At 33.7% G+C, this 25,880-nt stretch overlaps 1 protein-coding gene across 2 annotated transcripts in view; it reads right to left on the bottom strand.

Annotated features, from left to right (window-relative positions):
* The window catches only part of ADAMTS20 (ADAM metallopeptidase with thrombospondin type 1 motif 20), a 151,303-nt gene that overhangs the window by 55,532 nt on the left and 69,891 nt on the right, over positions 1-25,880 (bottom strand). Inside the window, exons 15-28 of one of the 2 annotated variants that reach the window (XM_033116192.1) lie at positions 23,367-23,484; positions 20,950-21,045; positions 18,349-18,515; positions 18,070-18,199; positions 13,102-13,228; positions 11,320-11,530; positions 11,025-11,189; positions 10,363-10,527; positions 8,800-8,919; positions 8,075-8,182; positions 7,144-7,308; positions 6,746-7,036; positions 5,826-5,987; positions 4,159-4,335 (exon numbers count right to left, since the gene is read on the bottom strand). In XM_033116192.1, coding sequence (XP_032972083.1) covers positions 4,159-4,335; positions 5,826-5,987; positions 6,746-7,036; positions 7,144-7,308; positions 8,075-8,182; positions 8,800-8,919; positions 10,363-10,527; positions 11,025-11,189; positions 11,320-11,530; positions 13,102-13,228; positions 18,070-18,199; positions 18,349-18,515; positions 20,950-21,045; positions 23,367-23,484 — 2,202 coding nt within the window. The remainder of the gene's footprint in view (positions 1-4,158; positions 4,336-5,825; positions 5,988-6,745; positions 7,037-7,143; positions 7,309-8,074; positions 8,183-8,799; positions 8,920-10,362; positions 10,528-11,024; positions 11,190-11,319; positions 11,531-13,101; positions 13,229-18,069; positions 18,200-18,348; positions 18,516-20,949; positions 21,046-23,366; positions 23,485-25,880) is intronic. The other variant, XM_033116193.1, reaches the window with a different exon arrangement.

Below are 25,880 nucleotides of genomic sequence, written 5' to 3' on the forward strand. Positions count from 1 at the left end.
GTAATGGAGGCAGTTACAAGTTTCTTCCTGAGTACATTCCACCCTGAGTGGAAACTACCTTAAAAGGAGCCGCCCAATCCCTCTTCTGAGACTCTCAATGTTCTTATTACACAAAGCTGTTAAAATCAACAAACTGCAGATTTACTGGGCTTGTTCTACTAATGCATACTCACTTCCGGAAGTGCTTCTATTTATTGCATTCCCTTGTAGAGATTTAGTATAGTATGTATGTATTTTTCACAAAATGCTACAGAAGGGTATTCTTTAAAAAAAAAAAACAAAAAACACTTTGGGGGAAAGCACTAGAGTCAAGAGAGTTCAAATACAATGTTTCATTATTTAAAAACAACTTTCTCATTTTCATATGAAAAAACAATCTTTAATGGAAAAAATACTCTCTCTACCTTTGTTGGATAGTCATCAATCCCAGAACACACTGGAATACACATTGTTTTCTTACCAAATATGATTTCATTCTATGTAGGCAATAAAAACGTTGTAGGAAAATGAATGACTTAAAATGAGACTTAGTGGGAAAATCAAAAGAGATTAATACAGATTTATTTAAAGAGCATTTGTTGGAACAGTTTGTTACATGTAATACTCCTTACTATACATGAAAGAGCAGAGAAAAATAAAACTTCACTTACCTTTTAAAGAGTATCTTGGTCATAAGAACATTTATTTTTAACTTACTAAATAAGTTTCTGTGTATCATAAATTTTTATTCATTATTTATAATATATAAAAGGAAATAGAAACTTTCTAGTATTTAAAAATTGATAGCTAAATAAATCATATTTTAACACTAATGTTTGTTTCTAATCGAATTATCAGAAAAATAGCAGTAGCATATACATATACTAAGTAAAATTAGGAAAACATGCTATTCAACAGTTAAATGTTTAATAAATGAGCAGTTGTTATTTAAGAATGATAAACCACCAAAAGAAAAGAATCATTCATTACAATACGATATCTGTTCAGTGACTTTAAACATTTTAGGTATTGATCCAAGGAGTAAAAATACAACACACACATATGAATTATGCAAAGCACAAAGCCACAACACATGTCATTAATAAGCACGGGTTAAAATACAATCATTTCACAATGACTAATCACAAAAATACAGTCATTAAATTAACAGACATAGATTAAAATTTATTCCTTTCTTTAATCATGCTTATAAATTATTACAAGAGTTTCCACAACATGGAGAATATTTAAATGTATATTAACAACTTTCTTCTTAGTTACACTTTAGTGATGTAGCAGTTCATATTTTAATTTTGCTTTAAAATGAAAAAGGTTTCTGAAACTTCATGTCATTCATATATATATATATATATATATGTATATACATACATATACACACACATATTTTTAATGTTCTAACCTAGTGAATTGGACCTGTTGAAATTAAAGTTATATATGTAAGAATATTAACCTGATATGTCAATAAGAGGTATTCTGAAGTTTGGCTAATATATAGCAACACTGAAAGAGGTAAAAGGTTATATCTGGTTTTAACAAAACTTCAGATCCCTTGAACTCTTTTAATATAAAAGGCTAATTTAAGGAACAAAATCCTTCATATAAGAAACCCAAGCTCTCCAATGATATATATGTTCTTTATACATATAAATGTAAATAAATAAGTTTGTAAAAATTCTGATATAAACATTTGTGATTTTTTTTAAATTTATATTCAACTTATCAGAAAAATAGACATTATAGTTCTTCACTAGTGCAAAGACTGAATTATCCCATGAACTCCTTTTGGAATAGACATGTAGTAAGCAATGACTCGTGTACTTCTGTTTTCCTATTTTGTAATTTGTGGTTATTGTTTTCTTTTTGATTTGTTTTTGTGAGGCTGAAAAAGTCATCTATGCCCAGGACTTTAATGAACTTCAAGGTTTTTCACATATGACATCATTTACATACAAAAACTCGTGTGATATAGTACATCGGATTACAGTATTAGACACATCCAACACAATATGCAAATATTGTGTGATGCTGTACACCTTAAAATTACACGTTATAGGCCAATGACATCTCAGTAAAGCTGGAAAAAACTTGTGTGAATACCATAGTGAATATATAGAGAAAGTTGATAAAACATAAAATGTTTTAAAAATATTAAACAAAGGATTAAAGATATCTAAAACTGGCCCCAAATGAACACTTGTAATTAAAATATTCTATAACTGTCAGTACATTTTATGTTGAACTTAAAAAGCATTATCAAGTTTATTAAATAGAACAGAAGTCAGCAAACTTTTCCCGAAAAAAGCCAAATAGTAAATATTTTAGGCTTTGAGGGCCATAGTCTGTATTGCAACTAATCAACTCTGCTTAATAGTGCAAAAGCCGCCATAAGTAATACATGAAAAATGTACATGACTATGTTCCAATAAAACTTATTTACACAAACACACACACACAAAAAAACTAGGCAGTGGGCCAGATTTAATCCATTGGCCATAATATGCTGACCCCTTAAATAGAAAATCTGATTCAAAAACACTTTAGGTTCTTTAATACCTAGCACAAAGCAGGAGACATAGTAAATGTTTAATGCTTTGTGAATTAATGAAATCATGGGTGAGTAAGGAAAACAAAAACTTTGTACTCAGGAACAAATGCCATTACAAAGCTTAGGAGTCTGCTTTCCTAACTGAGGCAAAATTCCAAAAGGCAATCCATAGCATTATTGGACACTAGGCTTGCAAATTAAAACCAATAAAATGAAAGAAAATGTAACAGAGATATAGTAAAGAGAAAGTGAATTTCCACTTTCAGGTGGCTAACAAAAAACTGATACCTATTTGTGGTGAGATCCTATATTTCAAATCTCTCCAACTAGACTGTATACTCGTTAGGGGTGAGAAACGTGTTTATTATTTCTGTAGCACAGTGCCTAGGATACAGATGGGCAGCAAACATTAATATGTGAATGCTTTCAATGGTAAAATATTTTGTTAATTCCCACAAAGTGATGGTTCTTTGAGGCAGCAATTTAAGGTCCTCCTATAGAGTTAAAATGTTCTATTGTTTTGTATCAGTCACACTTTGACTATAAAGATAAATTTCAACCTGAACTAGAACTTGACCTACTTTTCAAATAACATGAGATGAACCTTGGGTTTACACATCATTGTAAACTTTGACTTCGGCAAAGCAAAACATCAGGGTTGTTTAGAAAACCAGAGTTATAAATATTTTCCAAATGAAGAACTGTTTAGTTTTATAAATTTAATTATAAATAGATTATAGACTCAAATCAGTTTTCACCTGAAGGAAGTATACTTGGTTATGCATGACTTAAACTATCAAAAGTGACCAAAATGCTAATTTCAATTCATATGTATACATATATAATTCTTCAAAGCCAAGATATTTGAAAATGCTAGAAAAAATAAACCATTCACAAGCAATATTTATGAATTTTGTCTATGGCTCCAAAAAAATAAACAGAAATTAAAACATCCCCAAAACATAGTAACTCCACATAGTGGAAGAAATGAATATTCATATAAATTACTATACAAATCATACTTTTCTATGATGTATGTAACAAATTGTAAACAATTAATTTACTTTATGTAAGTAAATTTCTCTATCTTTTTTTTTTTTAATAATTTCACATTTCCAAACAAAATACTAAGTTTAACAACGATTAAAAACAAAGTTTTAAAGAACATTATTTGCTTTTGGATCAGTTACTGGACATTGACAGACAACAGAAAGCCACATACAGTTATACACTCAAACAAGACACAGCCTTAATTTGCCATTGTTACAAGCACAAGGTTAACATTATATACAAATGTAAATAGGGCAAGCCAAAGACGTACTGGAGAAAAATATTTCCATTAGAATAGTGTTATGGTTCAAATATCACTTAAAAAAATAAATACATATAAAACTATTATATATATTACAGTCCTTGAAATTGAATGGATTCTTCTTCCAAACTATCAAATATAACAACACAAGCCAAGATGGCCAATGCTGTGCTTAAAAAAAAAAAAAAAAAAAAAAAAAAATCAGAGAAGATAGTGTGCAACACAATTTATAAAAAGAAGAAATTAAAGGAAAAGGGACATAGTAAAACAAAACAAAAAGGTAAAAATCAGATTATCGTACCGATTTCCATGGTCCCCGATGCCAGGATACAGCATCAGGGCAAGCATGCACATGACACTGGACCACACTAGGTGGCTTGTGTAAGATTTCACAGTTTTGCTCCTGTGACATTTGACCATTGGGGAATTGACATATTACAAATCTTGATTTTATTCCTCCTCCACATGTTTGTGTACACTAAAAATAAGAAGAAAATTCAAAATAATGCTGTTTTAAAAAGAATCTTTATATCACTTTTCTCAATGTTTAACATGTAATTAGTAATGCTAGAGTTTGAAGTTCATCCTTTCTCAACATTTCTTCCGGGGTAAAAAAATAAATCTAACTATTACTTCCATAAGTCAAAAAACAAAAAAAATAGACAAAATTTTGAGAATTAGTACCATAAGATATTTCAGTAAGATATCAAGGGTCTATAAGATAAACTCTTGGTAGGTTAAGAGCCTGGCAGGTTAAGCCAGAAACAAAACTGATTTATTTAAGTAATAAGTATTAACTCTACATAATGTATGGTATCCTCTTAATAGTGTAGCCAATGAAAGCTAAAAAAGCTGATCTAAATTTAAAAACATGGAAAGATGTTCAGTATATATTACATGGAAAATAGCATATGGCAAAATAGCATGCATAATATGAACTTATTTCTGAACCAACATAGAACATAAGTCGGGCAGGAAATATATCAATATATTAAAAATTCTTATTTCTATGTAATTTTTCATATTATATGAATTGTCACAATAAGCATGTCTAAATTCAGAAATAAAAATTTTACTTTTATTTTGGAAAAGAGCAAAAGTACATTTTTAAAATGTCACTTGACTTTTATTAGCACCTGGTCAGAAATGTATCTTTAAACAATGATTTTCTAAATTTCCTATGAAGAATAAATATGTACTAATAATCATTAAGCAAAAATATTTGACTAATTAAATTAGGCTGCTTATTCATCCAATATAAGTCTTTCTTATTCTTTCTCATCCATAATATATGTGAGATTAGTATTTAAAAAATTGTCTTCATATCCGAAGTACCTACCATGTTTCCCCCAAAAATAAGACTGGGTCTTATATTAAGTTTTGCTCCAAAAGACACATTAGGGCTTATGTTCAAGGGATGTCATCCTGAAAAATCATGTTAGGGCTTATTTTCTGGTTAGGTCTTATTTTCAGGGAAACACGGTAGAAGAATGCCAGGGAATGAAGAAAGTGCTCAATAATTGACAACTGTTTTAAAAGATTCACCAAATGAATGGTTCAGTAAAAGGATATTTTAAAAAAGGTCTATGTATCCATCTAATTTTCTATCTTCTACATCAGTCCAATTTTCTAAGAAATTAAAACATTAATATACTACTTTTAGAAAGGTATTAGGTTCACAGATATATTGGCTAGCATAGGTCGGTGCAAAAGTAATTACAGTTGAAAAGGTTAAAAATAATTGTAAAAACCGCAATTACTTTTGCACCGACCGAATAGATTCTGTTAAAAAATTGGGCGTACATATTTCCTATCACGAATGAGTGATATATACCATGACAGAAGACCGATTAAAATAGCATGGTTTTACTCAATTAAAAAAAAATCTTTATGGTATAGTGAGGTAAGGTTATTTCGGTCTTCAGAGATGTCATAATCTCCACAAGTTTAAGACCCATTTTGACTTACTTCTCCCCAGCTTCCGTAGTTCCACTGTGGACAAGGTCCTGAATCACAGTGCTTTGACTCCGGGGGTTTGGAGGCTGCATCACAGTAACTGGCGCTTTCTCCATTTTCATCCTGGCAGACCACAACTCTACGCTGAACACCTCCAGCACAACTGCTAGAGCACTGACAACGATAAAACACACAAACTACAGATTCCACATCAGAAAATTACATGGGGAACAAAAGGTAATATTTGGACTCAACTGCAAAGTCTCCACATTAAAATCCCCCTCTTTGGAATCAGAATTTGAATCAAGAACACTTGAGTTTTACTAGGGGGTTCATTAGAATTTGCTGGTAAAAAGGTGAAGTTTTAAAGCTTGCAATAGGAAATTCACCTTTGTCCTAATACTTAATACTTTAATACTTAATTAAAGTTTTAAGGTCTCACTGAAGGAATGAAAAAAATAAGAGGTCTTGTTGAGTTACTTAACTTTTATATTGGTGTTTGTCCTTATTTTATGTCATTAATATCATGTAAAATATGAACTACAATTATACCTTTTGTAATTTAGCATGATTATACACCAGTTTACTACACATTTCTATCATAGCAATTTCTGGGTTTGATTTCTTTTTTTCATAAACATTTGTAGTCTTACCTCTTAAAAGATTTTCTTTTATTTGTATTACAGTGGACTGTAACCTGATTGTTTTTAAGTGCATTCCTCTGTAATCATAATATCACATTAGTGTATAATTCAATAGGAACTCCAGGGATTTGTAATCTGCTCAAAGATTGCTTAATCCTTTTAAGATTTAATTTATTGATCTTTAGATAAATCTAGCATTAAAAGCATTTGATATTATTACAAACATATCTGTTAAAAGGCTACAATATAACAAAATTACAGAATTAATGTAACTCAGTGACAGCTTACTGATCCCCATGGTCCTATTCTCCATTGGTTTCCTCTGATCGACGGATGGCCCCCCTGATTTTGATTATCTTCTGGTTTGTGAGTTAATGGAAAATTCCTGCCTGGAAAACGGTTTGGCTGCTCAGAGGAACTCGGGAAGTTGCTGTACGTGGGTAGGCAGGCTGCCACATTACATTCTTGTTCTATCGAAGGGCGAACTTCAGGGTCACAGTAATTCTCATTAATTGGCTGATGGTACTTGATGCATAAAACTTGTCGAGTTGTTTTTCCATGGCCACAGGAAGCTGAACACTGATCACACATTTAGACAACATTTATAATGTAATAAACTGCAATATTATACTATCAACTATTATGTTTAAATTTTTCATTTCTTTTTTAATCATAAAAATACTTACAGGTGACCAATCCCCTGTTTGCCATTCCCCGCAAGGGCTAAAACAGACAGCTATTTCAGCAGGTCGAGGTAAATGGGCACAGTACGATTCATCTGCTATTCCATCGTGAGCATCGCGACAGCTTACATAGCGGGCTTGATTACCTCTTCCACACGAAGCGGAGCACTTAAAATTGAATTATACCAAGGTGTTATTATAGTACCTCTCCCACTTTCTTTACACATAGCTGTTGCTCACATTTCTAAACTATAAAGTTTCTTGAAAAAACAAATTGTAAATGATATCATGGGGCATCATGTCTGAGTTAATGGCAGGACAGTGAATATCTCACTCAATTTAAATAGTAAATTTAACACATCAAATATTTACGATAATGAGAATAAACACTCAACTTCCTGGAATACTGATTAGTTATTTACAAAATTAAAGATATGAAAAGCATTTTATATAAGAGAATCTTAAGATATTTAAAATATCCTTGAAAGACTTAATAGAGTAGATATGACCCTATAATTAAATATTCAGAGAACATGCGAAGCTTAAAAATATGTACCACATACAGTTGAAGCAAACCTTTCAGTTTAGAAAAATGACATGAAAATGTTGGTAGTTTAAATAAAGGCTGATAAAATGCCTAATAACACATCTGCTTCTCATAACAACTTGTGACATAAATATTATCCCCATTTTGCAGATCAGAAATAGACCCAGAAAACTTAAGTTTCTTGCCCAGAGACATAGAGTTCTTCAAAGGCACAGCAGGATCTGGCCATTAAATTACCTAATTCTAAACCCCAAACGCCTTCCGCACCATCAAAATACCTAACAACGAATCCATCCATCAATTTGGCAAATCTGTAGCAACCATTTTGTCAATGTCTAAAAGCTTCTGATAATTCAAACACTCTACCTCTTATAGGAATTCACTTACTGGGGTCCAAGAACCATGTCGCCATTGTGCTATCTTTCCCATGGGAACAGCTGGTAATGAAGTCGCCCCAATTTTAGGGATAATTGGGCAAGGTGTCACTATACAGTCCTATTCAAAGAAAAAGGGATCTCATTAAACATTAGTGATTAATCCCTCTGATTTACATTAAATCCTATATTTCATTTCTTCTTCTACATATTTAATTCAAAAACAGCTGCACACTATATTACAAGTAATGTAATTTTTTTTTTTTAAATACAAAGTACTGTAAGGGCTTGCAGTATATAGTATGGCTTTGAATCCTAAACTTTGGATCATTCTGTTTCATAGTTGAAAAGTGAAAGAGCGACAGTCCTTCAAAAATACCACTAAGCTGAAGCATTCTGAATGAACATAGACGCTACCTTAACTAAACAAGATGACACACTTTAAAAGTTCATGATATTCATAGTAATAGATATCCTTCTTCTGCAGTTCAGTGGATGGAAATATATGTGTTAAATGAGTGATCCAATGGTAGATAAAGAGTAAAAAGTCATTAATTAAAGCTATGAAGCTGGGAAAACCAAGAACGATAAATTCTCTTTGATGCACATGCATGTACACATTTTTACGGCATATAAATCTAAGTGGAAAAAATACATGCAGAAATAATTTTAACACATCAATAATCCTCCTGTGTCATAAATCTTTTCATTTATAATCCAGGAAGAACTGTCCTTTACCTGCCTGTCACTAGGGCGACTAGCTCCGTGGCACATTCTGTCATCTAACACTGCACTGAGAAGCTCATTGACACATTTAACAGCACGCATCTGATACCCATGTCCACAGGTGGCTGTGCACTGAAGAATGGAAGCAGATATCAAACACCATTATTATTCAGAAATTACATAAACTCAATTTTGTTAATGAATAAAGTTAATGTTTTCAGTAGATCTTTTTATTAGTTCTTCACAACCTATTCCAGACTTAACATTAGCAAATTTATTCTTTCTATGTACAGACGGTGCCACAAAAATGTATATACATTTTAAGAAAGGAAAAAACTATTAAAATTGTAATACTCAATATATACCAATAGCAAAAGATGAATACAAGTCACGTTTGACTTCTGCAATTACAAGAGGTGCTCAAAGTGGATACCATCAGCGTCTGAACAATTCTGATTATGGCAAACTATGGCTTGAGCAACGTTGACCAAAGTGTCCACTTGTATACATTATTTTTGGCTCCCCGGTATTTATTCAAATTGTTATAGATACTAATAAAATATTGATGTTAAAATGGACAGTTATTATCATATCTTTAAAATATTATCATGTAAAAATACCAATGGATACCTAATATTTTGGAGGCAGAGTCAATACAATTTAGGGAAACTACTTTTCAAAATGTACCTGGTATATGTTTGTCGTTTAGTATGCTAAGTGAATTGATTAACTGAACTATGGTGTTGAAGGATGGCTCTATGGATACTCTGGACTGCGAGTGAGACAAACAAGTGGTTCCTAGAGCAAATTAAGCCTGAAACGTCACTGGAGGCAAAATGACAAAACTGAAGCTATCCTGCTTTGGGTATATCATGAATAGGTAGGGTTCTTTGGAAGAGACAATAATGCTGGGGGAAAATAGAAGGCAGCAGGACAAGAGGAAGACCACATATGAGATAACTGACTCCATAAAAGAAGCCATAGGCATGCGTCTCCAGGAGCTGAGCCGGGCTGCTGAGGACAGGACAGTGTGGACACCACCCATTCAGAGAGATGCAAAATCGGAGCCCGCTCAATGGCATGTAAATTTCAAAGAGATAAAGAAGGAAGAGCACGCGATAAAGTTAAAGGAAAAACAAGAGAAGTTTCCCCATCACCTGTGGCCATTTCCCACAGGATACTAAGCTGCCCACCTTCAGCCAGCCTGATCACTGCTCATCCTTCAGATTCCTAGCTGCCTGTTTGGCAAAACTTCTCAACAATGCCTCTTCTAACTACAGTCAAGATATTTAGACACAGTACATGAAAATATTTACAGGTTAAACAAGGCTGACAAAAGCATACATTTGTAGCATTTTGATCAACAAAAGTGAATTCAAAAATGAAGCTGAAATATTTACCATAGCAAAAGCAACAGTACTGACCACACTTTGCAGAACAGGGTTTACTATGTCAGTGGTATTTTTCCAAAAAACCGATGCAAATTTAGGTGCATTCACAAATAAATGAATATACCACATGTGTACTATTCTGTAAAGATGGATTAAATCAGAAAAACCCTAGTCATATACTCACAGAACCCCATGGTCCTACTTGCCAGGAAGCACATGTACGAAGCTCACAGGGTCTCAGAGATTCAGGTTTGGTACTTGGATTACAGAAGCCATCGCTCAAATGATCATCATTCAGTTCACACCACACCTGCCGCTGCTTTGTTCCTTTTCCGCACGTAACAAGACACTGTAAGAACACAACTGACGGTTATTTATTTTCAGTATTAACAGAAATGCCGTACAAAATGACACCATAATCAATTTGTATATTAAAATGCAGTTGAAAGACAACTCCTAGGGACATTTCCCTTCACTCATCCAGAGATATTCACTGGGTAAGATCAGCCACCCCAAACTTGCTCCCTGAATCCCATATGATGTCCATTTGTCCTAGAAACAAAGGCACAAAACTAACCTTAGAATAAGTATGTATCTCAGGCAAGTGTGAACAGTGGGACTTTCTTATGAAAGTGGTTATAGATTGAACAATAGTTAAGGTTACTGTTAGCCAGATACTGTAAATCGTTTACTAATTTTTAATTAATTAATTTTTATTGCCTTGATAATAAAGTTATTTACAAAATGACAAAAGCATTAATATTTTAGAATTACATAAAACCTTAGATTGCAAAGCTTTGCTATACAATATCATAACAGTTCTAAGCCTCATGTGATGAATGTTACCTCACTCCACTCACTAGTAGCCCAACTGGGACAGGAAAATTCATTGCAAGTCTCTATTGTCACTTGGGGAAGCTCTTGGCATTCTCGGTCAGCAAGATGGTGGCCAAAGTTATTTATGCAGTAAGAGTCTCGAGATCTTTCCCCTCCTCCGCAACTCCTGGAACACTATTTTTTTTTTAAAAAAAAGGGTGACAAATGGAAAAAAAAAATTAAGAAAAATATACTTTAAGTGTTACAACTATTTAATTAGAAAACAAGAGGGTAACCTTTCTTCAACAATACTTTTTATGTGTACCTGGGACCATTCTGAATAGTGCCATCTTGTTAAGACACAGTCACCATGGCAGGGTTCTCGGGTGGGAGGTTTAGGTTGGTCACTGCAGTAGTGGCCGTCCACTGGGACAGTCTGTCCTTTATGAATGGAATACTTCATGCAGTGGACATCCAAGACCCTATATCCTTGACCACAACGGGATGAACATTCACTTTTGCCAATGATGTGCCACCTGGAAAAGAGAATGTTATTCCACTTAGGAGGTGTGCCAATTAAGGCAATTTCCAAACCGGATTCAGAGAAACTCGTGCATATGATTCAACTTTTAAAAGTCTGTTATAGTTGATACAGAAGCCCTCTGAAAATATTGACGTATCATGGTATTAGAGATGAAATGTTCTTAGTGATCATATAGCCCACACTTTAATTTTATAGATGAGAAAATAACCCAGAGGTGTTGTGTGTTCAAATAGTGTGAACACTTGACTTTTTGTTAGAAATATTACTTTTTTCCCCAAATAAAATCGAACTTGCTCTCCAAATATATAAAAGAGTAGCTGATCTGGTGAAAGCTGGAGACAGAAAGCCAGCGCTCTGTCTGTTGATCTCATCTTGGCATTTGGTGGCAGCTTTGGAGTTATGTCCAGGGACCCCCAAGTTTCCCCAAAGACCTTTGAAAACAAGTGGTGTAGAGCAAGATTGCCCAATTATTTAGTGGCAGATTGAAGTCTATAATTGAATACATTTAACTTGTAACCAGGTAGTGTCTCTCTCTATATATAGTTGTTATGATCACAGAATATTTGGGGATCTGACTACATCGATAAAGATAAAGCCTTTAAAAGTTGGTAAACTAGATTTTTGTCAAGTATATCACATTTTCTCGTTAAGTAATGTAATCTATTTTCAGACATGTTTTCAAGGAAAACATTTTTCCCACAAGTAAAATTTGCAGTGGTAGCCAAATGATTCCAATATAGTCCAGCAAGCTATCAGACAACCTGAATGCACCCATATAACAAAGCATAGAATTCATGGAGTTCATTTCCATCCCAATAGCATCTCAAGGATTTTGTTGTGTTTCATCCCACTACAATGCGGTGATGCAACTTACACAGGCAATTTTACCACTAGGCTTTCGCTGTATGTCTTCAAGCATCATAAAATACAAAAATTCTCATTCTAGCTAAGAGAAGGTTCTCTCCATCCCTGAATGTTAACTGTCACTCGCTAGATGGGGTTATTGTGCTTAGATTCATTCTAAGACAAATGACAAAGAAACCTAATGACAAGGAATTTAGGTTAGAAGTACAAACTTCCCTGCCATAATCTAGATTCATTTCCTTAACATTTTATGGACAGACTATTGACAAAATTGATTTCTCTATCTATTGATTCTCTAATCCTGAAACTTTAAAAGTTTATTGGCTCATAAATTCAATGGGAATTACAGAATCATGCTACAAGATGTATTATTTCAGATCTTTAAACCATAGGTTTTCAGATCAGAGTTTACCTGTATTTATTTTAAAGGCAAATTTGTTTCTATTTCCTATACAAAATATTGAGGCCTATCTGCTGGTATTCAGGAAAGACTATGAACAAAAACTCAAACCAAGTGCTGAGTTTCACAATAAATTAGTGAACAGGATATTTTACAATGGTAGGGACAGAGGACAGACTTTAATTATATGTCCACTGTGTGTCAGGTACTGCATGAGATGCTTTATATCTTATCTCACGTATTGATTTTAACCTGGTTACATTATATACTGGTTACAATATACATTATTTCTCTTTTACCTTAGTTCACAGTCTATATTGCACCTTTCAGTCACAAACAATGGAAGTGGCAGGTGGTCACATCTTTGATCGGACATTACCATATGATCACTCTTACGTATGCAGGTAATTTTTCTTCTATGAAGACCTTGGCCAAAATCAAACAAAAATTAAAAATAAAAGGAAAATTCACATAAGTAGATGTTCCTTAATTATTTAATTCTGCTAAGAGCGTAAAGGATTCAGTTAAGAAAGCAAAAAATTCCAATGCAGCATACAGGATAAGGCTAGCATATTAATCTAGTCAAGAATGACACTATACAGTAAGTAAGCTGAATCCTGATATATAGAAAAGTGTGCTTAGTGAAGAGACAGAAGGAAGGTGGGACAAGTATGGATGGAGTCGCTGTTAGTGGAGAACTGAGTGGCTTGGGTTGGCACTGATGCTAGAGTGTACACTGTGTTATCGTTCCCCCACTATTTGCTTCCCCTTTCCCTGTAAGAAAACTGTACATCACCACTTCCTTCAGTGGTACTGTAAGTTCCCATGGGAGGAGGAGTATACAACCCTGCCCACTGATATCAGGCTTATGCCAACCAATGTAAGGGGGTGTGACCTATTCCAGTTCCAGGCAGAAGCTCTGAAAGCCACTGGAAGTTCTGCCAGCTCTTTCCCTTTCCCCTCTTTCTCTAAGACAGCCTTTCTCAGATGGGGCTGATCTTTCAGCCTGGAATCACAAATGAAAAAGAAATGGACAGTCAACAAAAAGATCAGTGGTTGTCACAAGTTCAAGGTGAGGCGGAGGGAGGAAGTTTTAGGGCGGTGAGATTATTCTGTATGATACTGTAACAGTAGATACAAGTTATTATACATTTGTTAAAATCCATAGCATGTACAACACAAAGAGTGAACCCTAATGTAACCTATGGACTTTAGTTAATAATAATTCATTAATTGTAACCAATGTGCTACACTAATGCAAGATGTTAATAGGGGCGTGAGGGGAGCCGTGGAAGAAGGAAGAATATGGAAATTGCCTGTACTTTCTGCTCAATTTTTCTATAAACCTAACATCGCTTTAAAAGATAAAATCGATTGATTGTTTTAAAAATATGCTATGAACACAGATACCAAACTGAAGAAGAGTCAGAGCCAATTAAGCAGCCAAAACATAGTATGAGTGAGAAATAAACTTTTTTTGTTCTAAGCTACTGAGATTTGGTGGGTGTTAGTATGTGGCGCAACATCAGCAAAAGGAACCTAAGAGAAGTGGTTATAACAGGCTGGTGTACATTAAACTTCACACTTTCTGCAATGAGGAGACAGGAAAGCGTTTAAGCAGTCAGTGACATAAGCAAGTGTCTGTTTTATCAAAGTTCAAGTGTTTACTTCCAGTTAGCTAACCATGAACATATATGTGTATCTCTGCGCCTTCCTAAATACCATTTGAAATAACTTAAGGAATTTGGAAAAGGCATATACCTAAAAGAACACAAAGAATAAAAACCACAGTAGACAAGAAGAAGAAATTCTGAATATGAAAAGTGGATGGAAATAACTGTCTAACAAAGCCAAGGAAGCTGAAACTTAAGCCTGTGGAAGGGAAAAGTGAATAAGAAACAAACCATTCATGCCAGAGAATCCAAGAAAAGCCCAGGAATGGAAAACACCAGGTTCCTTTGAAGAGGTGAATTTGTGAGGGGGTAGGCCTGAAAAAATGGAGAATTGACTGAAAAGTGTTTATGAAGAATGGTTAGACTTCTACCTTTCCAGTTAAAAGCAGCACTGTCCAGTAAAAAACGGAATGTAGCCACATAGATAATGTTACATTTTCTAGTAGTCACAATAAAAAAATAATAAGATATAGGTGAAGTTAATATTTATATTTAACTCTAAATATCCAAAATACGATCATTTCAACATATTATCAATATAAATTTTTTGATGATATATGTTACATTTTTTATACTAAGTCTTCAAAATCCATTGTATTTCAGATACCACACTTCAATAGACTAGCCACAGGTGTCCAGTGGCTACCATATTGGACGGCACAACTCTAGAGAAGGTGAACTTGAGGGCACAGACACAGCTGAGGGAAGTTTGGGAAGCATTATACTAAAAATGGGGGGGCTTAAGTATAAGTCTTCATACTGAATTATAAGATCCAGTCCCCCTGGACACTCTTCATTTCCCTCTAGATTCAAACTGGCTTCCTGGTCCCCTCCTTGACTTTTCAGAAGGTGGGAGGATTCCACTCGTGGGAGACTCTTCAGCTCAAGAAGAAAGATCAACTGAGTGCTCCCCTAATGACACATGAAAAGGTTACTTAGTGACCCAATTACTCAAAAATGAGGCTCCTGTTTGACTTGTCTGACCCACACTGGACTTTTAGCATTTTAGTCTTAAATATGAAAAAACAGCAAAGGATCTGCAGACATTTTAGGAAAGCCACTAACACAAAGGAGACCAAAGTAAACAAAACCAAAATAGAAATGAAAAAGGTATGCCAGGGGGCAGAAGAAAACTTACAGACTGATTAATACTCTCAGTGGCATCGATATTGCATCCATGAAACAAAAGCAAGATGTTATGAGAAGAAACATTTTAAAAAATGATGTAAATTTAAAGAAGAAATTATTTGAAAATGTGATCAGTCCAGGAGGTCGAACATCTAAATACAAATTTCAGAAAGAAGTGAAAATTTAATGTGAGGAAAGTATCAAAGAAATAATGAGATAATATTTCTCAAGTCAAAGAATATGTTTCCAAATTGAATGGCATCCTAATAACCTAGGAGAATAAATGGAAGAAACACCCACATCAAGGCACATTGTCCTAACATTTCCCACCATTAGAACTAAAGAGGATCCACAAAAGTTCCACAATAGAAAGTATTACATAAAAGCATCGAAATCGAAAAGTGAGAAAACAAGGCTCTCAAAATTTTGATTAATTTTAGATTATTATTTAGATTATTAGATTATTTTGGAAATAATCTAATGTAGAATTTTATACCAGAAAACTAACCATCAGGCGTGAGGTGTAAGAATAGAATAATGCCATTTTACAGATATGAAATGTCTTCAAAAACTACCTTCTTTCTTAGGAAAATACTGAGGGATATGTTCCACCCAATGGGGGATATAAATCAAAAAGAGGAATTCATGGGTTTTAGAAAACAGGGAGTCCACCACAAATGAAAGTTGAAAAGATTTCCCTAGGTAATAATGAATGGAAAGCACGAGATGACAGCCATATGACAGGCCTAAAAAGCAACACAAATTAGAGCAAGAGAAAAGAGGACCACGGTAGCACAGATGAAGAAAAAGTGAAGAAAAATTAAAATTGATAGATTAAACTGACAGACCAAATTGACAGTTCTCACCAAAAGTCTGGGGACTGATAAGTTTCAGTATACAGAAAAATAAGTAAATAGAACTGAGGAAATTTAACTTTAGAGAAACCAGAAGTTACAGAAATAAGAGAATATTAATCATTGCCCATTCACATAAGAGACCTCTCCTGGTTCAGACTCCCAAACCATCTCATTGTGTCTTGTCCAACCTTCCATTTTGGATCTTGTTATTCTTTCCTTGGTGTGTTCCCCATATTGTTGAATGTTCCTTCTTTCACCTGTTCCACGGATTTGTTCCTAGCTCCCCATATCCGTTGCCACAGATCAGCTTACCTACTCAATCCTTGAAAGATGGCCCCAGATCCCCAAACCTCCATTCTCTTCTGTAAAGCATTACTGGGGAGTTTCTGTTAAAATGAATTCCTCCTCCTCCTGTGTTACCAAAGTTCTTTGTTCCTATTTCTAGCATTTATGCCCGTCGGCCTGGTATCATATACTGTAGTCTCCCTCCCCGGAGACACTGCCCAAACAGGAATGCCTGGTTCCCACACAGTCCTTTTGGGCACCACTGTACTAACACTACAGGATTCAGTCTGTACCTTTTTCTAAATGGGACACCACACTTTCTTTGGCACCTTGAGGTCAGTTTGTTAGACTGTCTCTCACATTCCCATTATCTATGGTCCCTGACTCTGGCCACCCACGTTCTCTCGGCTTATTTCCATACTGTTCTTAGGAGCATCCTCTCCCCTGACCCACTGCTCCCCTAATTCCCAAACCTTTCCTCCATGTCAGCAAAAGAACTTTCCCATTCTATGCAAACTTCTCTATACCTTCAGATTTAATCTCCTCACAAGCTACTCCCTCCACCGTTTCTATGGTCCTCTTTGTGTTTACCTGTAGCACTGCACTTGCCATTATAAATTAAGATAATCTACTTCGACTCTGTTTCATCCACTAGACTTTAAAACTTGAATGCAGGATCAGGGGCTTATTAATAATTTGAAATAAATAGTCCCTCAATAAATGGTGATGGATTTGAACAAACAGTATTACACAATTAAACATCTTTCATTACAGATTGCCCGAAGACTGCAGTCTTTTCGTTTTCTTTCCCTACTGTAAATTTCTCTGCTTGTCCATTTCCCACTACACTTCTTTCCATGAGTCATGCCATCAGTACAAGTATATGTTCTTGTGGCTACAGAAGGAAAATAAAAGAATGGAAGAACATTTGATACTACAACACTTAAAGGTGTCAGGGGCTGGGAAAGTATGTGGAGGGGAGTGGACAAGAGGAGGTGGGTATTTCACGAGGAAACAGTATCCAAGTTAGAGAAACTTTCTGTGACCGTGAGAAAGAGAATGTGAAAGGAAAGAAAAGGAGTGGTAATGGAGAATGTTGAAATGGGTAGAGATAAATGAGGCTGTTAAGTATAAGAAGCAGAAAGAATGGATGGGAAAACAAGAAGGGGAAAAAAGATAGAAAAGCTTTGTATGTCTGAGTGGTATATATGTATGTGGGCAGTGGGGAGAATTCCACGGCCAGACAGTGGAAGCCAGACTCAAAAGTACCCCAAATTATACCAGCATGCACAAACTTTGTCTCCTTTATTTAATCCCAGTGTACCTTGACACATTTTGGTACAGTCTTGCCATGGTCCATATGGATCCCATGTGAATAGGTCGCTCTTGTCTTCCACAGGGATATTGAAGGAATAATGCACATCAGGGTTGTATAAATTACCCACACACAAAACCTCAATAAAAATACAAAGGTGCATACAATTAATTCATACAAGATCTTCTCAGAAGATATTTTATGTTTAATAATAAATGCAAAGCACTTAACCATCATAGTTTACTAATATGATTAAAGCTGTCTGATAAACAACTACTGAGAATTTACCTGCAAAACAAGTTCTTCTTCTAGCCGATCAGTACTGTTAATTCTTTCAATTGAGTTGTTTGAACCACTGTATTCAAAAATAGCTCCTTGTATGTTGATTTCTTTTTTGGACATACTTACAACAAAATTTCCATTCAAAAGAAAGTTCCCTTGAGTGTCAGATAATGCTGTAAAAGATTAGTAACTCATGAAATAGTAAACACTGGTCAACAGGACAGAAACTTTTTGAATTTTTAAAATTCAAATTGTTTTTTGAATTAAGAATGTAAATTAATATTGAGGCAATCAATCTTATTTTATGGTAATATGATATCTATCCCATAAAGAGGGATACTTCAGCACATTCGCCAAAGCTAGTAAAAAGAAATTCACCCTATACTTTTCTATCTGAGGTGGGCATCTTCTTCCCCACGTCTTGCAGCTTCAGGAGGGACATACAGGAAATGGGAAAAGAGAAAGAAGTCATGTACCCAGCAAACAGATCAGCTATATCAATCCTGGTCATCAATGGCAAGGAAGGAAAGAGCAGCCACACTGCAGCAACATTTCATTTATGCTTATCTTGGAAAAAATGTACAAAGCTTTAAAACTCTAGAGTCAATGTTCTAAAAGGCATGCAATGACTATTGGTTCTCTTTATAAATGTGTGGAGTTTTTCCATTGAGAGGCATTCTATCACTGTGTGCAAACTATAAAGCACTGTCATTGTTTTTTAATTTTCTAGAGGATATATTTTAAATTTTACACTAAAAAAATCTCTCTATTAATCAAATACTTTTTTGTTTGCTTTACTTATATTGTGCTTTTCAGTGGAACAATAACCTTTTTGGAAAATATTTGTGTGGTCTAGGAAACCCCACCCAAAGTACACAAGTCACCTATGGCTAAATTTCGTAATACGCATCAATACTAGAGCCCTCGAAAAAGCAAACTTGAACGGCATTATTGCCAAATAAGTTTGATATTTCTATTTCCGTATGGACTATTATGACTGTCTTTAAAAACTACACTGTATTCAAGGAAAAATCAATAAAGTTCTATATTTATCCTACAAAATGGAAATTCCTCTGTGTAAATCAGCACTTTAGCAAAAGTAGATAGGCCTATTTTAAAGAGTATTGGTTACATTAAAAATAAGAGAAATAAGCAGAACTTAGGAGAAAAATTGTATACATTTCACTCTTTTTAGTTAACAAAGCAAATTTCATAAATACAGATGTTTTATAAATGCCTTCTAATGATTTCATGTTTATTTTGCTTATTTCAATTTAGATTTTGATATTGTTATTATTTGCATGTTTGTTTTATAAGAGAGTACTATAAGTAGTACAAGAGAACTATAAGTAGTTCTCTTATAAAGCATATTGCTACTTTATTGGTGAACATTTCTAACTTTTAAATATGGGCAGAACCTGTCAATTCCTAAGAAGATACAAATGTCTACACTTGGAACCTAAAACAGACATATTAAATTATTCATCTATAATATACTAGCTATATACTTCTGGATATGCACCTAGGCGATAATTTTAGCAAAAGAAAAATAATTACAACTAAGTATAAAGGATTATCAAAATATTGACATTTGATTTTGAAAATTTCTGCATTTTTATAAAGCTGAAATTTACATAACATAAAATTAACCATTGTAAAGCGAACATTTCAATGGCATCTAGTATATTAACAATGTTATACAATCTATCTAGTTCTAAAACATTTGTATCACCAACCCCCCCCCACCAAAAAAACCCCTGAATCCATTAAATAGTGGTTGCCACTACATTTGACTTCATAAGGCCAAATGTCATTTCTGAAATAAGCTTTTATTACAGATTCAGATCCTCATTTATAAGTGTTTATTACTTGGGCCAGTATTTCAGATTTCATTAAGGTGAAGCAGTTAATTTCTGAATGTCAGCTCTACATCACATATTCTAGCTTGGTGAATTATAAAGCAATCAATAGTAAAGTATTTCTCAGACAGAAGGAAAAGGTTTATAAAAGATTCTTTTCATCTTTAGACTTCAGTGAAACTCTTTAAACCTAAACATTAATTTCTAAAAATAAATAACAAAAGAAGTCTATACTCTAAAAATGGCTAAAAGACAACATACTATGACAGTATTTGTTAACATCTAAAAATATGAAACCATAGTTTTCTCTCTCTGTCTTTAATATGAGCTTTTTAAAAACGGTATTTAATTATTTTGCTACATGGTAAAAAAAAATAATAACATTTAAGAAAACTGTTTAAAACATCTAACATCAAAGAGGCCTGTAATTAATTTTAGATAAAAAGATACGAGAGGGTTTTATTCTAAATACACATGCAACTTTAACTGACTATAACTTTTGGCTATCTAAAACACTCTCATGGGAAAAACTTTAACTTTTCAGAATTTAGTTCCATGTGTTTAAAATAGGCTATAGTGTACAGCTCAAGAAGCAAACATGTATAGTCAGAGGACTCAAGCTCAGTATGAACTGAAATTGCATGTTTGTTCAAGGGGCTCTTCTTGCCTTCCAAGAATTTACAACCACAGACCTCCATGAAATCGTACATGAACCACATATTGGCTGCTGTTTACTAGAAATGTTTACCAAGGTAATTGTCATCTTCTGGTTTTCCAGAATAGCTGTGCTGAAGAATATCAATGTTTGTTGCTCCTGTGGGAATCTTTACAACAACATTATAACCTGCAATGTAATTTTATACATGTTAACTTTCACAAAAAACAGATGGCCTAAAGGCTATTACTACTGAATGATTGAAAAAATTCAATAGCACAGTCAGACTTAATTTCATTTTATCTTTGATAAATGATACCAGTACTTATTATTTTTTAGTCAATGCCTTATACTAATTACTAGGGATTAAGAAAAAGTGGTTGTCTTAAAACATATCGAGTTTGGGATTCTTAAGTATATTTCCTACTTTTTCTTACTCCTAAAATTCTGAATATAGAATAAGAATGAAGCTAGTATTTTAACTCCTGAGATATTTAATACATACATTCATTTTTAAATTTGACTAATACTTTTATATTTTATGCTTCCTAATGGCTATTTATAATACAGGATGCCAAATGCTATTCACAAATTCAGAACATATCAAAATAGTTGGTCATTGCTAGATGTGTACATAGATTCAGATTCAGTAAATAGCAAAATACTGTGAGTTAATGAGAAACATATTTTTCTTAAGCTTTTAGTTCTAGTGTAAGCAGAAATCCCTATAGTCACCCCCAAAATTTTACATTATTTTTGAAATCTACCAACAAATTGTCGAGAAAAGTAAAGTTTACTTGAGAGAAATGAAAACAGTATTTCTAGTTTATGAGACCAAAGTCAGCAACACTGGCACTGCTCAAAAGACGAAGAAACACTGTATTAAATATATATTAAGCAAAAAGGAAGGTTTTCCCAATGCTAAAAACACTTATGTTACATAGTTGTCCAAATGCTCTCATTTGCTCTACTGGTGTTATTCTAAGTTTTTTTCCTTTTCCTTATTAGGATATTTCCCTTCTATGTAATACATGAATAAAAGGAATTGAAATTTGTCTTGTACACTAACTTTGATAAATTTGAATAAACTTAAAAAGAGGAAGTTTAAGAGTTTAATCACTGACATGAAATTACCTTCATGTTTTTAGAACAGCTTTATTTATACCTCTCTAAAGTATCACATTTAAATATAAGGTGATAAACGGTCTGATGAATCTGTATACACTATATGGATATGGTCTTAGGTTATCAATCTACAGGGATAATTTTAATTCATGATATTTTCTTTATAAAATATTCCTACAATCTCCACTATTTGTCTTGGCTATTCTATTTTTTTCAAGAAAGTAATTCTTAGCCATGGCAAAAGTGACAAGATGAAGGCTACCACCAGGGGGCAGTAATGTGACAAATGCTACTCAGACCAGGCAAACGAGTTTAACTTTTTCTATATGCAAACTGATGAATTCATAATACAGTTTTGGCAAGATCAAATATATGATCCTAATTTGATGCATAAGGTTTTATACAGAAAAAATGTTTTTTCAGTGAATACAGACCAGACTTTGACAACTGTGTGCCACTGGTTATGAAAGGGGATCAAATATGTGTGGCTCCCATGAAATAATGAAACATAACAACTGGAAAAATATTTCAAATCATCTAATAACTCAGATTCATAAGCATCACCAAAGTATGAAATGTATACTTTTAATATAAAAATATAAATTTTGTTTCAAATTAAACTGCTTTAATTGAAGAAATTCATACTAACTTAACTATTTGAACACGTGAGCATAATTTAAAGATGAACAATAAAACTGTAAAAAATACATTTTTATTTTTCAATGAAAGTTTTAAAGGTCTGCTTTTATTACCATAAAAAGAAAAAAATATGTTTCCCAGAAAATTTTAGAATGGAAAATATCTGATATTATATTTTCTAAGAATTTTGAAGAAAAATGAAATGGCCAAATATCAATTATATCTGTAATCCAGATACTTCCTGGAAAATAAATATAATAATAATTACAAATCCACGTTTACATTAATGGCTTCATCTTTTACTTTCAATCAACATTTTCAATATATCATCAATAAGAAACATAACAAATAGACCAGGTCATACAAAAAAATGTGGTTCAAATGATGAAAAGTAATTAAAAGCAAGTTTCCTGGCAAAGTTCTAAACATATACATCAGAGATTATAAAAACAGCAGTAAAAATACATCATTAATATCATTGTCAACTAGAAGGGGATTTACTCTAATAAAATGGTCCTAGTAAATTTTTTAAAATCAGATTTGCCTTGAGCAAGTAAATTCATTAATTCAAGGATACTGCTGGTATAAGATTTAATCTTTTATATTTACAAAATTTTTCTTTAACAATCTTTTCTAAGTAAGGGTATAGAGTGGACAAAACATTAATAAACCATTACTATTATACCTTCGTTGTATACTCCATTATTATATCAAATAAAAGGGAAACCTAGAAACCCAGAGCTTACCATAATGAGCGCTGTTGAAGACCCCTGCCATTGTCCTGCATGAAGAGTTGTCCCCTCCACACACTCCACATTTGTCTCTCCTGGCCTTGGAGTTTAACACATGATCACAGCCAGCTTGCTTCAAAATACAATAATCACAATCAATATTATAAAAGTGACTAATAATACACATGGTGCTTCACAAAGTTCTTCACACAAATACTCTTCCAATAGGAGATTCGATATAGCAGGATTGTTTCAGATCCACTGATCTTTTTCTTTTTTAAAAACTTTTATTAAAAATATAGCTAACATACAATGTTATATTAGTCTCAGGGGTACACCATAGTTATTCAACATTTATATACCTACAGAAGGGATCACCATGAAAAGTCCAGCAACCATCTGACACTGTACCACACTATTACAATATTGTTGACTATATTCTCCATGCTATACATTACATCCCCATGACTTGTTTTTTACCTGGAAATTTGGACCTCTCATATCCCTTCACCTTTACACCCTTTTAAAATTTTTAAATTACAATTGATATTCAATATTATTTTATATTAATTTCAGGTGTACAGCATAGTGGTCAGACATTTATGTAATTGAAGAAGTGATTCCTCTGACTAGTACCCACCTGGCACTATACTTAGGTATTACAACTGATCTTATACATCACTATTTTCACACATCTGTTCACCTGGGTGAAAAAGCATTGTTTTTCTAAGGGTCATTCCATACCGCCTGCATCAAAATCACATGGGGTGGCAGTTAAAAAGGTAGATTCCCAGATTTGAATCAAAATTCTTGGAAGTAAAACCTAGGAATCTACATTGTAACAAACATTGACAGTGATTCCCATGTCCATCATTTGAAAGCGATTCTTCAATAAATGTAATTCCAAGGGGACAAAAAGTAACATTAAAATAACTACAAAAACATGTCTTCCATGATTCTTTTTTTTTTTTTAACTCATGATATTAGAACTCTGAGAATAAATTGAGTACATTTGAAAGGAATAGCTTATTTCTCCAGAATGAATATCCAGCATAAGCAGTGTTTATGAAAAGACTGAACACATAGATAAACGTGGAAATGGTTTGTCTCATGGGTTGAAGAGACAGGTGCAGCTTCTCTCCACGCAGATAGTGTCTTCTCTATACATGGCAATAATTGTTAGTGCTTTGGACTACTCCCCTAAATTTAGTAATCAGAAAAGAAAATTTCATAAACCTCATGAATTTTTATACACAGAGCAAATATTTCCAAACTGATCATTTCAACCAGGTATTTTCTGCAAGTAGTATATATCTATATGGTCAGATAACCGTCATTTTTGCATGTATAAGACTTTCTGCTGTACATTTAGATAAAACAAGTTTTTCAGGTTATTGAGTAGCGCTCTTTTCCAGTATTTAACCTATTTCCAATGTGTAAGTTATTTTAAGTTTCTTTGAACATCTCATTAGCACTTTGTGTGCAAAGCCTTTTATCACCTAGGCAACTGGTAATAGATGTTTGGTTATAAGGAGAACTTGGTCCTATTAAGTTCAACCTAACCAAAGGAATGAGTTTGTAAGATGACATGTACATTCTTTAGGCAGCAATCACAAGCTTAGTTCTCAAAATTACCATCCATTTTTAAGGTCCCTATCTGTAAAGTGTGTTTTAATTCAGGGTCTCATCTGCTCTCACCCAGGCTCCTGGTAAATGGCCCACCTATCTCCAGTCTTCTCCTAACCCAGTACATTCTGAAGATTCTAACATGCAAATCAAATAACATCTCTTGCTGAACTCCAAATTCTTCTAGGGATCTCCAAGGACTTCAGAAAAAACAAACAAACCAAAAAATGCATAGAACCATCAGCTAGCGTTTATCTCCAAACCTGGTCCCTTACTTCCTCACCTTTCTAAAATCTACTCATTAGCTCAAGCCTCACACCTTCCATGAATATTCTCCAAATCCTTACCCACCTCCCCGTAAATAAGACATTCCTTCCTCAAGAATCCCATAGCACCGTAATCTGTTTACCGGCCAATCTCTCCCACAAATCTGTGACCACCTTGGAGGTTAGTACTCTGTTCCATCCCTTTTTCTGACATCTTGGCAGGTAGTGAGTAAATCTTTGTTGCATGTACCCAAGAAATAGGAGACAGGAATAGAAAGAGAGAGGGAGGATATCATCACTTCTATCACAGGGGAGATAAAAACATCACTACAGAAGGTCACATTTAAAGTAGCAAAAGAACTTTACAACTCTTGTGTTCTGATACGTTTTTAAGGAAGTTGACCTCATCCCTTATCTTGATTTTGAGTACCACAAGCAAAACAAAATCAGAAGACTTATCTTAATGCTTCATGAGTCACTCTTGATGGCAGAAAATCATCTACTAAATGATACGCCTATGGAGAGTAAGACTATCATCAACAGTTGCCATATTGGATTTATAAGAATGTACTCTGAAGTAGTATGAGGTGTGATCATACAGTGAATGTTTAAAAAAAAAAGTATTACAGTAAAGAAC

The sequence above is a fragment of the Rhinolophus ferrumequinum genome, chromosome 10 (assembly GCF_004115265.2).
Source record: "Rhinolophus ferrumequinum isolate MPI-CBG mRhiFer1 chromosome 10, mRhiFer1_v1.p, whole genome shotgun sequence".
NCBI classification, from domain to species: Eukaryota; Metazoa; Chordata; class Mammalia; order Chiroptera; family Rhinolophidae; genus Rhinolophus; species Rhinolophus ferrumequinum.